Raw genomic sequence first — 17,129 nt, 5'->3', positions numbered from 1 at the left:
GCGCCCGCTCCCTCTGGATGGAAGAAACAATAAATCATCACGAGTCCACTTCTCTTTACTTTCACCGACACGACAGTCCCGAACTTCTTCTCCACCCAACCTGATACTACATATGGATCAGCCAGAATACAAGGATCCATTCTCTTAAAAAATCTCACTCCCACTGGGCCAGAATCATCCTTGTCATCATCGGGATGAGGCTCGAACTCAGTGGTCCTCACTGCAGGTACTTAATCTTCACTCACTTCAGGTTCCATCTCTGAACTACTGGAGCAAGTATCCCTCTTTTTGCACTTGACGCCAACCTTTCTCATCACATCGCTTCCCTCTATACTCCGTTCCTTCCTGGCGGTCATCACTGCACCTGCATTTAATTAATCCTTACTCTCATCACATTCAATTTCCTTTTCTAGGGCTTCCAAAAGTTCTGTGCAATTTACTCATATGTTACATTTTCCTCCTTTTTTCATTTCTGCCATCTTCCAAGAGGACAACTGATTCCCCTCCACTCAGTTCACCCCCTTGTAAATTGAGAGGCTTTTCATCATATTAAAACGTGTCCCAGTGCAACATGCCTAGCTCTGCTCACTGGGGCGTGGCTTATGGAGCACTGTTTGAAATAAGCACTCGTAATGCAGTATTCCTACGGATCTCACCACACCGATATGGTCAGATATGGAACAGACTCAATTGTATACCACTAATATACAGATTCTACACATTTCTTTACCCTACTTGAAATTGGTATAGCGTCTGTGACAGCATGTGCAGCACCACTGAGGCTATCTCCATTTTAAAGTAGTCCATTTTATTTTTCTTAATTGGCTGATTACTCCCAACTCAAAGGAATACCCACCCAGTTGACTACTTTAAATTGGTGGAAGCACTCAATGGCAACGTCCATGTTAAAGCGGGTTATATCCATGATGAGTCCTCTTTCTATCTCTATGACAACAGGCACAACTACATCAAGTTTTTTTTTAAGTTGTCAAAATGCCATGTGCATCCACTTATAGCAGTGGATTCATAACAACCTAACCATTACAAAACTTTGATTAGATCAAATAAGCCTCACGTAGCCTCACGATTAGACCTCATTTTCCCCCCGAAGTTCCCAGTTGTCTTAAAAGCAACATTAGGGACCAGAGTTTTTTCCTGGTCAGCTCACGTGGGCAGAATTTTTTTTTTTCTTCAGTAGGCTACCTAACTAGCTAGATTGGTTTGCCATTTTATAGGCTCTAAGATATAGAGCAGCCCACATTTTGTGAGCATGGAGAGGCCAGGGATAGCCAGACTAGTAAATTGGGCTAAGGAACAGAAGTTGGGTATTGGAGAAAGGCCCTCAGTGCGTGTTCTGCAAACAATACAGCGGATGAAGGCATGCATGAGTGTGGTGATTGGATAGATGTGGTTATGGACAGCGAGGAAGAAGAAGAGCCGAGTGCAGAGGGAAGATGTGTGTTCAGGAAGAATTGTACCAAGTACAAACCGTACCCTGCTGTCTTTGATGGCTCAGAAATTGAACCTGACGAGCATGAGGATGAATTACCTGTGGTGGCAGGTGTGGTGAAGACCTCTGAGTATGAGCCTCACCCCGATGGTCATGCAAAGGATCACCATGGAGAAAGTGGATCCCTGCCTTTTGGCTGACCCATATGTAGTCTCAGGTTGGGTAGAAAAGATTTTGGGAACTGTTAAATCGGTGAAGGTAGCTCGAAGTGGACTTGTTAGGATTTGTCAGTTATCCCATGAGAACTTTTGTGCTGAACCCACTAAGGTGTTTAAGATGCCAAGCTTATGGTCAAGTTGCAGCAGTGTGTAGGATGGAGATTCTGAGATGTGAGAAGTGTGCAGGAGGGCATGGGATAAAGGAATGCGTAGTATCAGAGGAGAAAACTGTATGTGCCAATTCTGGGGGTGCCCATGTTGCTGGAGATCAGAAGTGTTCATGCAAGAGAGACAGGTTGAGGTTGCCAGGGTCAGAGTAGAACAGGTGTCATATGCTGCGAGGCAGTGAAGAGAGTAGGGGATGATGGGTCAAGGGTGAGTAGTAGACCTAAGCCAATACAGAGTGATACAAATTTCTGCTTCAGTAAAGTTAGCTTCTTAGCACTCTCTTGCATGAACACTTCTGATCCCCAGCAACATGAGCACCCCCATAATTGGCACATACAGTTTGCCATGGTTATCAACTGTACCGCAGAAATGGAACGTAAATCACATAAAATATATGTTGCGGTGGCAGCTGCAGAGAAGTACTTGGGTGTAATGAGGTTTTACTGCAGAAGAGTTACAAGGTGTGTTGAACGAAAGACTTCTGTCCACCCAGGCTGTCTGCCTGGTGTAGGATCAGTTAGGGTCAAAGTAGTGGAATGAGGTGGTGTTTATTTTTATGATTTTAGTTGTTTTGAAATAGTGATCTATGGTGTAGGGTTAGTTGGTGGTGCACATTTTTCCTTTCCCCCTTCCTTTTTATTTTTGTTTCACGAAATATAACGTGCTCGACCACACACTCCCGCACAGTAGATGGCGGCATGCACAAATAAAATGTGCGAACTCCATGATACCGATGAACAAGAAGAAGCAGCTAGCTAGCTAGATCACACAAACTCACGGTTTCCCTCAAGTGTAGGGTGTGGCAGGAGTCGAACTGTAAGGTTAGCTAACTATTCAGTCGGTGTCATTCAAATAAGGTCGGAGTCTTGTCCTCCTCTGCCTCAACCCTCGTCGCAGAACAGAATGGCGTCTACACTAGCAAGGCATTTCAGCAGGATTTTCCAATTGACGTTACATGTCCAAAGAAAATCTGTTACGTTTTCCGGTGAGTAGTTAGCTACTATAAAAGTTTGATTAATGTCGCAACTATTAAACGTATAATTATTCCAGTCATTCATAAACAACTTATTACAGGTGGCGGGTGTCGCTAACGTTAACTTTACAACCAAAGTACAGTGAACAAAGTAATAGCTAGTTACCTAAAGCAGAGATTCCTTTTCTAATATATCTGCCTAAAGCTAGCTAACGTTAGAGACTATCTATCTAGTTAGCTAACTTTAGCTTACTGTACCTAATAGCTAAATGCATAACGAAAAACATTGTTACTGGCAAGCTAACGAGACAGATTTTCAAAATAATGAATGTTTCTACGAAATCACTGCTTCAAAAACCAAGTCGGTAAGCTATCATTTTCCTTCCCTACCATCATTTCCTCTTCTCCTTATCTCATTTCCTAGCTCCCTTTTTCTAGATACATTTCCTAGCTCCCTTTTTCTAGATACCTTTCCTCGCTCCATTTTTGTAGATTCCTTTCCTCACTCCCTTTCCTCATTACCTAGCTCCCTTATCCTACTGTCCTAGCTTGTTTTCCTTACCCACTTCCCAATGATTAACCACATACAGTAGAAAGGGAGCTAGGCAAGGACGAAAAGAGAGAGGGGAAACGAATCTAGGAAAAGAGGGTAAATGAATAAAAGGGAGCTAGGAAATGTGGAAAGGGAGTGCGGAAAGGAATATAGGAAAGAAAAGGAGTTCACACATACAGTACCAGTCAAAAGTTTCGACACCTAGTCATTCAAGGGCTTTACTTTATTTTTACTATTTTCTACATTGTAGAATAATAGTGAAGACATCAAAACTATGAAATGACACATGGAATCATGTAGTAAACAAAGTGTTAAACAAATCAAAATATATACTTTTTTTAGATTCTTCAAAGTAGCTGTTGCCTTGAGAGCTTTGCACACTTGGCATTCTCTCAACCAGCTTCACCTGGAATGCTTTTCCAACAGTCTTGAATGAGTTCTCACATGCTGAGCACTTGTTGGCTGCTTTTTCTGCAGTCCAACTCATCCCAAACCATCTTAATTGGGTTGAGGTCGGGTGATTGTGGAGGCCAGATCATCTGATGCAGCACTCCATCATTCTCCTTCTTGGTCAAATAGCCCTTAAACAGCCTGGAGGTGTTGGGTCAAACAGCCCTTACACAGTCTGGAGGTGTGGGGTCATTGTCCTGTTGAAAACAAATGATAGTCCCACTAAGCCCAAACCAGATGGGATGGCGTGTCGCTGCAGAATGCTGTGGTAGCCATGCTGGTTAAATGTGCCTTGAATTCTAAATAAATCAGACAGTGTCACCAGCAAAGCACCATCACACCACCTCCACCATGCTTCACGGTGGGAACTACACATGCAGAGATAATCTGTTCACGTACTCTGCGTCTCACAAAGACACACCAGTTGGAACCAAAAATCTAATTTGGACTCATCAGACCAAATGACAGATTTCCTCTGGCTAATGTCCATTGCTTGTGTTTCTTGGCCCAAGCAAGTCTCCTTATTGGTGTCCTTTAGTAGTGGTTTCTTTGCAGCAATTCAAGCATGAAGGCCTGATTCATGCTGTCTCCTCTGAACAGTTGATGTGGAGATGTCTGTTACTTGAACTCTGTGAACCATTTATTTGGGCTATTGATGTGGAGATGTCTGTTTATTTGAACTCTGTGAAGCATTTATTTGGGCTATCTTCTGTATACCAGCCCTACCTTGTCACAACACAACTGATTGGCTCAAATGCATTAAGAAGGAAATCATTTGTTGAATTTAACTTTTAACAAGGCACACCTGTTAATTGAAATGCATTCCAGGTGACTACCTCATGAAGTTGTTTGCGAGAATGCCAAGAGTGTGCAAAGCTGTCAAGGCAAAGGGTGGCTACTTTGAAGAATCTCAAATATAAAATGTATTTTAATTTAACACTTTGGTTAGCACATATGGAATCATGTAGTATTTCATAGTTTTGATGTCTTCACTATTATTCTACAATGTAGAAAATAGTAACAATAAAGAAAAACCCTTGCATGAGTAGATGTCCAAACTTTTGAATGGTACTGTATGTGGAAGGAATTAACCACGGCCAGCAGAAGAAAGGAATCTAGAAGGGATGTGCATCGTGCCCTTTCAAGATGAATCGACACATATCTAGATGGGATATGATACAGGAACAATACGTTTTAGTTTGAAACGATTCGGTTTGATTAGAGAACGAATAAATGCGATTTGATGCTCTAACATTTTCATAAACACATTTGTCCAATTTAAATTTAATATCTGCTTCTGATGGAGCTCATGAGCTGGGCCTCTGAGCTGGATCTGTCTGAGCTGATGTCAAAAAATCAAATTTTATCACATGCACCGAATACAACAGTTGTAGACCTTACCGTGAAATGCTTACTTACAAGCCCTTAACCAACAATGCCGTTTTAAGAAAAAGAAGACTTAAGAAGATATTTACTAAATAAACTAAAGTAACACAATAAAATAACATTAACAAGGCTATATACAGGGGTTAGAGGTAAATTGAGGTAATATGTACATGTAGGTAGGGGTAAAGTGACTGCATAGATAATAAAGTGTAGCAGCAGCATACTTGTTTTTTTTGTCAATGTAAGTAGTCCGGTGTAGACATTTGATTAGCTGTTCAGCAGTCTTATGGCTTGGCGGTAGAAGCTGTTAAGGAGCCTTTTGGACCTAGACTTGGCGCTCTGGTACCACTTGCCGTGTGGTAGCAGAGAGAACGGTCTATGACTAGGGTGGCTGTAGTGCCTTGCATTTGGAGGCCGAGCAGTTGCCATACCAGGCGATGATGCAACGAGTTGGGATGCTCTCAATGGTGGAGCTGTAGACCTTTTTGAGGATCTGAGGACACATGCCAAATCTTTTCAGTCTCCTGTGGGGGAATAGGTGTTGTCGTGCCCTCTTCACGACTGTCTTGGTGTGTTTGAATCATGATAGTTTGTTGATGTGGACACCAAGGAACTTGAAGCTCTTAACATGCTCCACTACAGCCCTGTCGATGTGAATAGGGGCGTGCTCGGCCATTCTTTTCATGTAGTCCACGATCATCTCCTTTGTCTTGATCACATTAAGGGAGAGGTTGTTGACCACACTGCCAGGTTTGACCTACTCCCATAGGCTGTCTCATTGTTGTTGGTGATCAGGCCTACCACCGTTGTGTCGTCTGCAAACTTAATGTTGTTGAAGTTGTTTTGGCCACGCAGTGGTGGGTAAGCAGGGAGTACAGGAGGGACTAAGCATGCACCCCTGAGGGGCCCCGTGTTGAGGATCAACATGGCGGATGTGTTGTTTCCTAGCCTCACCTCCTGGGGGCGTCCCGTCATGAAGTCCAGGATCCAGTTTCAAAGAGAAGTGTTCAGTCCCAGGATCCTTAGCTTAGTGATGAGCTCGGAGGGGACTATGGCGTTGAACGCTGCGCTCTAGTCACTGAACAGTATTCTCACGTAGATGTTCCTTTTGTCCATATGGGAAAGGGCAGTGTGAAGTGCAATTGAGATTGTCATCTGTTGTGAGCCATGACCAGCCTTTCAAGGCATTTCATGGCTACAGATGTGAGTGCTATGGGGTGATGGTCATTTAGACAGGTTACCTTGGCTTTCTTCGACACAGCGACTATGGTAGTCTGCTTGAAACATGTAGGTATTACAGACTGGGTCCGTATGTTTTGTTCGATAAAGTTCATATTTATATCCAAAAACAGCATTTTACATTGGCGCGTGATATTCTGAAAATGTATTCCCACCAAAACGTCCGGTGAATGTGTACATCAATTTACAAAAATACTCATCATAAACGTTGACAAAATACACAATTATTTTAAGAATTATAGATAGACTACTCCTTTGTGCAACCGCTGTGTCAGATTTTAAAATAGCTTTATGGAGAAAGCACATTTTTCAATATTCTGAGTACATAGCTCAGCCATCACGGCGAGCTATTCAGACACCCGCCAAATTCGGGGCAACCTAAACTCAGAATTAGTATTAGAAATATTGCATTACCTTTGCTGATCTTCGTCAGAATGCACTCCCAGGACTGCTACTTCCACAAGAAATGTTGTTTTTGTTCCAAATAATCCACATTTATGTCCAAATACCTCAGTTTTGTTCGTGCGTACAGATCACTTATCCAAAGGCATAACGCGCGAGCGCGGAACGAGAGACAAAGTCAAAATGTTCCATTACCGTACTTAGAAGCATGTCAAACTCTGTTAAAAATCTATCTTTATGGTATTTTTTATGTAAAATTGCGATAATATTCCAACCGGACAATAGCATATTCATTCAAGAAGAAAAAGGAGGGGCGTGCTCGCGGGACCGAGCATATCCAATCCCTTTGTTGCCAGGCAGACCACTCAGTAACTGAGCTCCTATACTCTGCCCAGTGACAGGAAAATGCTCAAACCACTTTCTGAAGGCTTTAGACAACAAATGGAAGCCTTAGGAAGTGCAACGTCACCCCACAGACACTGGAGCTTCGATAGAGAATCAAAAGAACTACAATTCTCTGACTTTTCACTTCCTGCTTGGATTTTTCTCAGGTTTTTGCCTGCCATATGAGTTCTGTTATACTCACAGGCACCATTCAAACAGTTTTAGAAACTTCAGTGTCTTCTATCCAAATCTACTAATAATATGCATATTCTAGTTTCTGGGCCAGAGTAGTAACCTGTTTAAATTGGGTACGTTTTTCATCCGGCTGTGAAAATACTGCCCCCTAGCCCAGACAGGTTAAAGGGCTTACTCTCATCGGCTACAGAGAACATGAACACACAGTCGTCCGAAACAGCTGGTGCTCTCATGCATGGTTCAGTGTTGCTAGCCTCGACGCAAACATAGAAGGCATTTAGCTTGTCTGGTAGGCTTGCGTCACTGGGCAGCCCGCGGCTGGGTTTCCCTTTTATAATTCGTGATAGTTTGCAAGGCCTGCCACATCCGATGAGCATCAGAGCCGGTGTAGTAGGATTCCATCTTAGTCCCGTAATGACGCTTTGCCTGTTTGATGGTTCGTCGGCGCACGTAGCGGTATTTCTTATAAGCAGTTGCCATACCAGGCGATGATGCAACCAGTTGGGATTCTCTCAATGGTGGGTTTGTCTGGGTTTGTGACCCGCTTCTTGAACGCGGCAGCTCCAGCCTTTAGCTCAGTGCGGATGTTGCCTGTAATCCATGGCTTTTGGGTGGGATATGTGCGTACGGTCACTTTGGGATGTCGACAAATGCTTTTATTAATGAAGCCTGTGAATGATGTGATAAACTCCTCAATGCCATTGGATGAGTCCAGAAACATATTCCAGTCTCTGTTAAGGTTGTCATGATACTGGGATACCTGATTTTCCATGGAACAAAGGAAAACACACAGCAGACTTTACTCTTTGGTCCTTTACAAACCTATGTAAATATATTGTGTTCTTGGAAAATAAACATGATTCTGGGTGACACATTAGGCTGCTTGTTTCCAACATTAGGACTGTTTTCCTCAAGAAATGTTGTCCACTTCATGTTTTGCTTCCTTGCCACGATACCTCGGAGTATCGTAATCTGGTATCGTGACAACCCAACTTCTCTGCTAGCGAAACAAGCTTAGCATCCGCTTCATCGGACCACTTCCGTATTGAGCGCTTCAGATTTGGTCAGATTTTCCAAATGGAGGGCGAGGGAGAGCTTTGTGTGTGGGGGAGGTGTAAAGGTGGTCTAGTGTTTATTAAAAATATTTTTACCTCTAGTTGCACAGGTGACGTGCTGCCTTAAAATCACCAGCCACCAGGATCGCAGCCTCTGGATGAGTGTTTTCTTGTTCGCTTATAGCCCTATACAGCTCATTAAGTGCGGTCTTAGTGCCAGCCTCGATTTGTGGTGATAAATGGACAGCTATGAAAAATATAGATAAACTCTCTTGGTAAATAGTATGGTCTACAGCTTATCATGAGATATTCTAACTCCGGCAAGCAGAACCTCGAGACTTCCTTAATATTAAAGATCGCGCACCAGCTGTTAACAGACACACACTTCCTCCCTTGAGCTTTCCCGATGCTGCCGTTCTGTCCTGCCGATGCATAGAAACGCCAGCTAGAATATTATCCATGTCCTTGTTTAGCCAAGTTTCAGAGTAACATAAAATATTACAGTTCTTCAGGTCCCTTTTGATAGGACGATCTTCAACGGAGCTCCAACAGTTTGTTCTCCAGTGTTTCTACATTCGGCAATAAAACAGATGGTAAAGGCGTTTCCTTTGCTCGCTGCCGTAGTTTCATCAGCCAGCAGCATACCACCCTGCAGCTAGCTAGTTAGTTACAAGTAGCTACCTTGCTAGCTATTGCTAATGCAAGCCTGCAGCTAACTTGGCTAACTCGCCAGCAGCTATTCATCAGTTGTCAGTATTATGACACTTTCAAGACAACTCATCACTTGGAAACTATTTGTATGAAAATGAGCTCTGAGTTTCCCACTTGGAAAATATCAGAATTGACCAATAGGAGGCGCTATGCAAAAAATACATTTTTACTGAGTTTCCGAGTTGTTTTGAAGCACCGTTAGCTAGCTAGTCAAAACAGACCATGATTAGTCAAAGGTGTGACAAGACCAGTGTTGTTCGAGACCACCTAAAGTGAGACAGACCAAGACCGGGGGGAACATATGGATTCTATAGCCATTCAGAATGGTGGAAAAATGTATTCAGAGGGCGAATAGTCACTCTTCAAATTATCACTAACCATGGTCTGTAAATATATATATACAGACCATGATACAAATGTACAATTTCCCCCGGTCTTCTAGGGGAGCAAGGAAATTCTGAAGAGCGTGACAAGGTTTGAGGATATGTTTCAACAAAGTAAAGGACAATAATGTTATGTAGAAAAGCCCAGGTTTTAATGGGCTATAAGATATAAATGTCATGAAATGAGTGTGGATCTCTGGCTTGGCACAGCACTTATGCGCTGACTGAACAGGGGCTGATAATTCAGATTTTTTTACTCCACTGGGGCCTCATTTAGAAACCTTACATAACTACAAAATATGCCCCAAAACGTGTGTGTGCCAGTTATCATGCAGAAGTTGGCATTTATGAAAATGTATCTTGACGTAAGAATGTGCTTATCCTCCCACAATCTTTAGACCATTCATACACAGTTTCTAGTGGTTGAGGTATTACATTTCAAGAATGCAAAAGTAGCCTAGTAGTAGCCTTGGGCAAATGGGAATATACAGTATGATGACACGCTTAATCATTAAAAAAAGAACAGGTAGCTAAATATAATAAGATGCTATCATTTGCCGTTAGGGAGAAGAGCAAAAATCTAGGCCTATATATTTTTGGGGGATTCTAAAATTAGAAATGGTCACATTTCAATTTTGTAGTCACATATTTCAACATTGCAGAATAAATTCCTCACCTTTTCTGACTCATGGTGTTATACTTGTGAAATACACTGAACAAAACTATAAATGCAACATGTAAAGTGTCCCATGTTTCATGAGCTGAAATGATCCCATAAATGTTCCATATGCACAAAAAGCTTATTTCTCAACAAAAAAAATCCACATTCCGGTTTGAGCGTTTCCCCTTTGCCAAGATAATCTATCCACCTGACAGGTGTGGCATATTAAGAAGCTGATTAAACAGCATGATCATTCCATAGGTGACCCATTGTGCTGGGGACAATAAAAGGCCACTCTAAAATGTGCAGTTGTCACAACACAATGCCACAGATGTCTCAAGTTTTGAGGGAGTGTGGAATTGGCATGCTGACTGCAGTAATGCCCACCAAAGCTGTTACCAGAGAATGTAGTGTTAATTTCTCTACCATAAGCCGCCTCAAAGACATTTTAGAGAATTTGGCAGTACGGCCATGTATATGGCGTTGTGTGGGCGAGCAGTTTGCTGATGTCAACGTTGTGAACAGAGGGCCCAATGGTGGCGGTGGGGTTATAAAATGGGCAGGCATAAGCTACGGACAACAAACACAATTGCATTTTATCGATGGCAATTTGAATGGACAGGAATAGCTTGACGAGATCCTGAGGCCCATTGTGAGTCCATTTTTCTTTTAAGGTATCTGTGACCACCAGATGAATATCGGTATTCCTAGTCATGTGAAATCCATAGATTCGGGCCTAATGAATTTATTTCAGTTGACTGATTTCCTCATGGCCATGATGAGTTCATATTCACAAAGTAGCCATTCAACAAATTACCATGCGCATCTCATTTAATTGGGCCTATTCGATAAGCTGTTATTTGTTTTTGTTTTATGCATCTGAAAGGGAGCACGGTTTATAACACAGGCCAGCAGTCTTCAGAAATGGGGCACGCCGATATTTACAACGGTTATAAATTAGGCCCCTGGTCTCGACTGGTCTTGGGAAGAAATCACGAGTTCTCACTGGACGAGTAAAAATGCATCCGAGACCCTCTATCTCGAGACTGGACTACAACACTTGACAAGACGCATACAAATTGGAACATCAAACAAAACCATTGTAAAAGCACCATCATCTCCAAGTCACACCGGCATGGCTAGCTGTGTCATTGAGTGAAATCATGTATTTCAAGATTGACCCAATGGTTTGGGGGAAACGTATGCGAATTGTTGTAATGTTTCTGTTTTCCAGGAGTGAGACACAAGTCGTCTACAGTGCAGTATGCGACACGCCCTGACCTGCCGAAGCTAGCCTATAGAAAAGTGAAGGGGAAGAGCCCAGGTGTAGTCTTCTTGCCCGGGTTTGCCTCTAACATGGGGGGGAAGAAAGCAGAAGCCCTTGAGGAGTTCTGCAAATCACTAGGCCACGCTTACATAAGGTAAATTAGCTATAGCGTTTTCAGTCATGAAAACTAGAGCTGTCTGATCTCTCTCTACAATCATGCATGTGCGTATGTCATTCCTTGAATTGGTCAGGACTTGTTGCCAATTTTTTGTTGTTTGTTGTTGTTGTCTGCATTGCTCTCATTGAGTTATAGGCTGCTCATATCATGATGATGTAGTCTGTTGTCTTTCCCAGGTTTGACTATACAGGCTGTGGGTCATCTGAAGGTGAAATGGTAGACGGCACTGTCGGCACTTGGAAGAGGGATGTTCTATATGTATTGGACGAGCTTGTGGAGGGGCCACAAGTAAGGCGCTCCTCTCTGTTTCTATGATGAGATTAATTGTAGTCAGCCAGTGTAATACAAAGTATTATTACCTGAAATAGACCTGCACAGACTCATGTATAATAGTGGGATGGTAGTTTATGTAAAACTGTTAAAGATTGCAGTGTGAATTGACTACCGAGTTAGTAATAAACGTAGCCCTGATGGCCATGTGGAGGATATCAGATTATTATACCTCTACTTGTCCTGCAGAAGCCTTTGGTTCCTCCGTACATGCATCATTTACACTAGGGATATCCGTGCTATCATTGGAGGGTAAGTTCTGATCTAGATAATTATTCTGGTGTTGCAGATTCTGGTTGGCTCCAGTATGGGTGGCTGGCTGATGTGCCTGGCAGCCATAGCTCGTCCAGAAAAAACTGCGGCCATGGTTGGTATCTCTACAGCAGCTGACCACTTTGTAACTGTCTTCAATACACTTCCTATTGAGGTGAGTCAGCATTCAGTCAGCCATCTTGAGTTGTCAATAACCTTAAGGCTCTACAGACCACTTTTCCCCTCATGACTGACACTTGATTAAATGGATCATATCAACAAACTGAAGGAGGGTTCAAAAGAAAGGGAACAAAAAATCCTTAATTCTGAAGCGCATGCAGTTAGTATTGAAAGAACAAAATTCAGATGGCATTATAATTAAAACATCTTTCCTGAACTTTTTTAAATGGTTGCCATCTTAGATAATGTCTCCACCTAAATCTAATTCAAGAATTTTGTCTAAATGCCACCTGTCTGTCATTCTAGGCGAGGAAGGAGATTGAAGAGAAGGGGCAGTGGGTGGTTCCTACCAAACACAACGAGGAGGGCTCCATCACGTTCACCACAGAGTTCCTGAAGGAGGCAGAGCAGCACTGCGTTCTGCAGAGCCCCATTCCAGTGACCTGCCCGGTGAGGCTCATCCATGGGATGAAGGACCAGGATGTGCCCTGGCACATCTCCATGCAGCTAGCCGAACGTGTGCTTAGCAATGACGTTGACGTCATCTTGCGCAAGCATGGCCAGCACCGCATGGCAGAAAAGGAGGACATCAAGCTCATAGTCTACACCATCGATGACCTAATAGACAAGCTGACCACTTTGGTTTGAGTGGCCAAAACTGGACAATGCTATGGGTGACACCTACCACCCCGATCCCAACTCCTGCACTCCGACTGCTCTGTTCCTGATGCGTTACAAAATCGAGGTGCTACTTTACAAAATACATACTGTGAAGAAAAGGAGCTCTTACACTTTCTCCTGGCTCTCTCCATAGCTTTTGTTTTTACTGGTGCCATGCCACTTTGTTCACACTACTCCCAAACTTCTTGGGATTTCTGTGAAGTTTATTTATTCTCACCTTGTGGTCTGATAGTGATTTCGTTAAACCGTTAATGAGTAGGGCTCACTCCTATTACAATAGCACATCCGGTACAGGTGTGTTACGTCCACCTGTGAGCAAACATTTATTTTCTCCGCTGTCAATTTTACTCCCAACAAATACAAGTGTAATGGGCAGTTGTGCCTTTATGTATGCATGTGAACTTAAAGACGAATAGGAGGCAGCAAATGTCACTAGTATTTTAGGCACTTCACTATGTAACATGTCTCCAGCAGAATAGATTTCTAGGAGGGGGTGGTGGTCTGTGAAGAGATCAGTTGGAAAAATGACTTCAACTGTACTGTATGATTCTCATGCTGATTCCCATGCACTGCTCATTTCCCATGCTGTCTGTATTTGCGCTTTTGGTTCCATTGCTGAAAGAACATATCTATTTTCGTATTGATTTGTCCATGTCATTTGACTTTGCACACAAGGTCAGAACAGAATATTGACTGCATGACAACTCATGTATGAGGAACTTTATGTAGATTCAACTTATGTCGCTCGGGGTTACTTTCAATGTTGGCTCAGTTCATATGGGTTTTGTTGCTAGTGGGTCCTATTCCAAAATGACACAGATCTCATAAACGATTGAACAGTATCATCATGAGATGTTAGTCTGGTTTGAGTGACTGGGAGTTGTTAGGTGAAAAACATTTCCGTGTAGGCAGCAGCCCGTGTTCAGATTTTCCTGTTTAGTGTAGTAAACATTCCGTTTTGCTTGTTAAAGCCAGGTTTTTCTGGTTGGTTTCCAACCATCTCACAATCTAGATCCTAAATGTATAATCTTGTGAACTAAGTTTATTTATGACATGTTCCATATCACAGTTAAATGTTTATAGGTGATGTCACTATGTGGCAGAATTGATGGGCTAGTTCACGGAAACACTACGGTTATATGTTTATTGATGATAACAAGCAATACCATCTGACGCTTATGCCAATAAATAAAGTACCAAAATGTATGGATCTGTCTTTTTCAGATAGGTATGAGATTAACAAACCAATCTGAAAGGTTTCATTTCAGTTTTTCTTTTTTTAAATTAGCCATTTCCAAAAGGTTATGAAGTGTATCTTATTTCTTAACATATACACCGAGTATAACAAACATTAGGAACACCTTCCTCATATTGAGTTGCACCCACCCTCCCCCCTTTTGCCCTCAGAACAGTTTAAATTCGTCTGGGTATGGACTCTACAAGGTGTCGAAAGTGTTCCACAGATATGCTGGCCTCCAATGTTGACTCCAATGCTTCCCACAGTTGTCAAGTTGGCTGGATGTCCTTTGGGTGGTGGACGGTTCTTGATGCACACGAATGTGAAAAACCCAGCAGCGTTGCGGTTCTTGACACAAACCGGTGCGCCTGGCACCTACTACCATACCATACCCCGTTCAAAGGCACTTAAATATTTTGTCTTGCCCTTGCCCATTCCCCCTCTGAATGCACAGTGTATTCGGGAAGTATTCAGACCCCTCGACTTTTTCCACATTTTTTTACGTTACAGCCTTATTCTAAAACTGATTTAAATAAAAAATCTCAGCAATCTACACACAATACCCCATAATGACAGTGTTTTTTTTGTGTGCAAATGTATAATAAAAAAAGACACCTTATTTACGTAAGTATTCAGCCCCTTTCCTTTTTCCATTGATCGTCCTTGAGAGGTTTCTAGAACTTGATTGGACATTATTTGGAAAGGTGCAAACCTGTCTATATGAGGTCCCACAGTTGACAGTTCATGGCAGCAAAAACCAAGCCATGAGGTCAAAGGAATTGTCCGTAGAGCTCTGAGACAGGATTGTGTCGAGACAGATCTGGGGAAGGGTACCAAAAAATGTGCAGAATGGAAGCTCCCCAAGAACACAGTGGCCTCCATCATTCTTAAATGGAAGAAGTTTAGAACCACCAGGACTCCCTAGAGCCGGTCGCCTGGCCAAACTGAGCAATCGTGGGAGAAGGGCCTTGGTCAGGGAGGTGACCAAGAACCCGATTGTCACTTTGACAGAGCTCCAGAGTTCCTCTGTGGAGATGGGAGAACCTTCCAGAAGGACAACCACCCTAAGCACACAGCCAAGACAACGCAGGAGTGGCTTCGGGACATGTCTCTGAATGTCTCCCTGAACCCGATCGAACATCTCTGGAGAGACCTGAAAATGGCTGTGCAGCAACGCTCCCCATCCAACCTGACAGAATTTGAGAGGATCTGCAGAGAAGAATGGGAGAAACTCCCCAAATACAGGTGTGCTAAACTTACCCAAGAAGATTCAAGGCTGTACTCGCTGCCAAAGGTGCTTACACAAAGTACTGAGTAAAGGGTCTGAATACTTACAGTACCAGTCAAGTTTGGACAAACCTACTCATTCCAGTTTTTTTTTGTTTACTATTTTCTACATTGTAGAATAATAGTGAAGACATTAACTATAACACACATGGAATCATGTAGTAACCAAAAAAGTGTTAATTCAGAATATATTTTATGTTTGAGATTCTTCAAAGTAGCCACCCTTTGCCTCTGACAGCTTTGCACAACCTTGGCATTTTCTCAACCAGTAGTCACCTGGAATGCATTTCAATTACCAGGTGTGCCTTGTTAAAAGTTCATTTGTGGAATTTCTTTCCTCAATGCGTTTGAGCCAATCAGTTGTGTTTTGACAAGGTAGGGGTGGTATACAGAAGATAGCCCTATTTGGTAAAATACCAAGTCCATATGGCAAGAACAGCTCAAATAAGCAAAGAGAAACGACAGTCCATCATTACTGTTTAGACATGGTCAGTCAATCCGGAAAATGTCAAGAACTTTGAAAGTTTCTTCAAGTGCTATGATGAAACTGGCTCTCATGAGGATCGCCACAGGAAAGGAAGACCCAGAGTTACTTCTGCTGCAGAGGATACGTTCATTAGAGTTACCAGCCTCAGAAATTGCAGCCCAAATAAATGCTTCATAGAGTTCAAGTAACAGACACATCTCAACATCAACTGTTCAGAGGACACTGCGTGAATCAGGCTTTCATGGTCGAATTGCTGCAAAGAAAACCACTACTAAAGGACACCAAGAAACACGAGCAATGTACATTAGACCGGTGGAAATCTGTCCTTTGGTCTGATGAGTCCAAATGTAATATTTTTGGTTCCAACCGCCGTGTCTTTGTGAGATGCAGAGTAGGTGAATGGATGATCTCCGAATGTGTGGTTCCCACCGTGAAGCATGGAGGAGTGGGGGTGCTTTGCTGGTGAAACTGTGATTTCTTTAGAATTCAAGGCACACTTAAACAGCATAGCTACCAGCATATGTGGGAACTCCTTCAAGACTTTGAAAGGAAAAGCATTCCAGGTGGAGCTGGTTGAGAGAATGCCAAGAGTGTGCAAAGCTGTCATCAAGGCAAAGGGTGGCTACTTTGAAAAATCTAAAATATATTTCGTTTTTTTTAACACATTTGGTTACTACATGATTCCATGTGTTGATGTCTTCAGTATTATTCTACAATGTAGAAAATAGTACAAATAAAGAAAAACCCTTGAACGAGTAGGTGTCAACTTTTGACTGGTACTGTATGTAAATGTGATTTCAGTTTATTTTATATTAGCAAACATTTCTAAACAGTTTTTGCTTTGTCATTATGAGGTATTTTGTGTAGAATGAAAAGGGGAAAAAAACGAATCAGTTTTAGAATAAGGCTGTAAACTTAACAAAATCTGGAAAAAGTCAAGGGGTTTGAATACTTTCCAAAGGCACGGTACAGAATCCATGTCTCAATTATCTCAAGGCTTAA

General features: G+C 42.4%; 1 protein-coding gene across 1 annotated transcript; it reads left to right on the top strand.

Moving 5' to 3' along the window:
• Window positions 1–2,586: 2,586 nt before the first annotated feature.
• LOC106603051 (palmitoyl-protein thioesterase ABHD10, mitochondrial) lies at window positions 2,587–14,322 on the top strand. The gene is made up of 5 exons (XM_014196187.3): window positions 2,587–2,821; window positions 11,463–11,649; window positions 11,850–11,961; window positions 12,293–12,430; window positions 12,742–14,322. The coding sequence occupies exons 1-5, from the start codon at window positions 2,740–2,742 to the stop codon at window positions 13,081–13,083; spliced, it is 861 nt and encodes a 286-aa protein (XP_014051662.1). The 5' UTR covers window positions 2,587–2,739; the 3' UTR covers window positions 13,084–14,322.
• Window positions 14,323–17,129: the final 2,807 nt, after the last annotated feature.

The sequence above is a fragment of the Salmo salar genome, chromosome 04 (assembly GCF_965601325.2).
Source record: "Salmo salar chromosome 04, fSalSal1, whole genome shotgun sequence".
In the NCBI taxonomy this organism is placed as follows: Eukaryota; Metazoa; Chordata; class Actinopteri; order Salmoniformes; family Salmonidae; genus Salmo; species Salmo salar.
Note: the sequence above shows the minus strand (reverse complement) of the source record. Positions and strands in the feature narration are given on the sequence as shown.

Excerpts from the sequence above, each read along its gene's own strand:
- LOC106603051 (XM_014196187.3), top strand. The coding sequence starts at position 2,740 with ATGGCGTCTACACTAGCAAGGCATTTCAGCAGGATTTTCCAATTGACG. Across the intron at positions 11,650-11,849 it reads CTAGGCCACGCTTACATAAG|GTTTGACTATACAGGCTGTG; the intron begins GTAAATTAGCTA and ends TGTCTTTCCCAG. Across the intron at positions 12,431-12,741 it reads TCAATACACTTCCTATTGAG|GCGAGGAAGGAGATTGAAGA; the intron begins GTGAGTCAGCAT and ends CTGTCATTCTAG.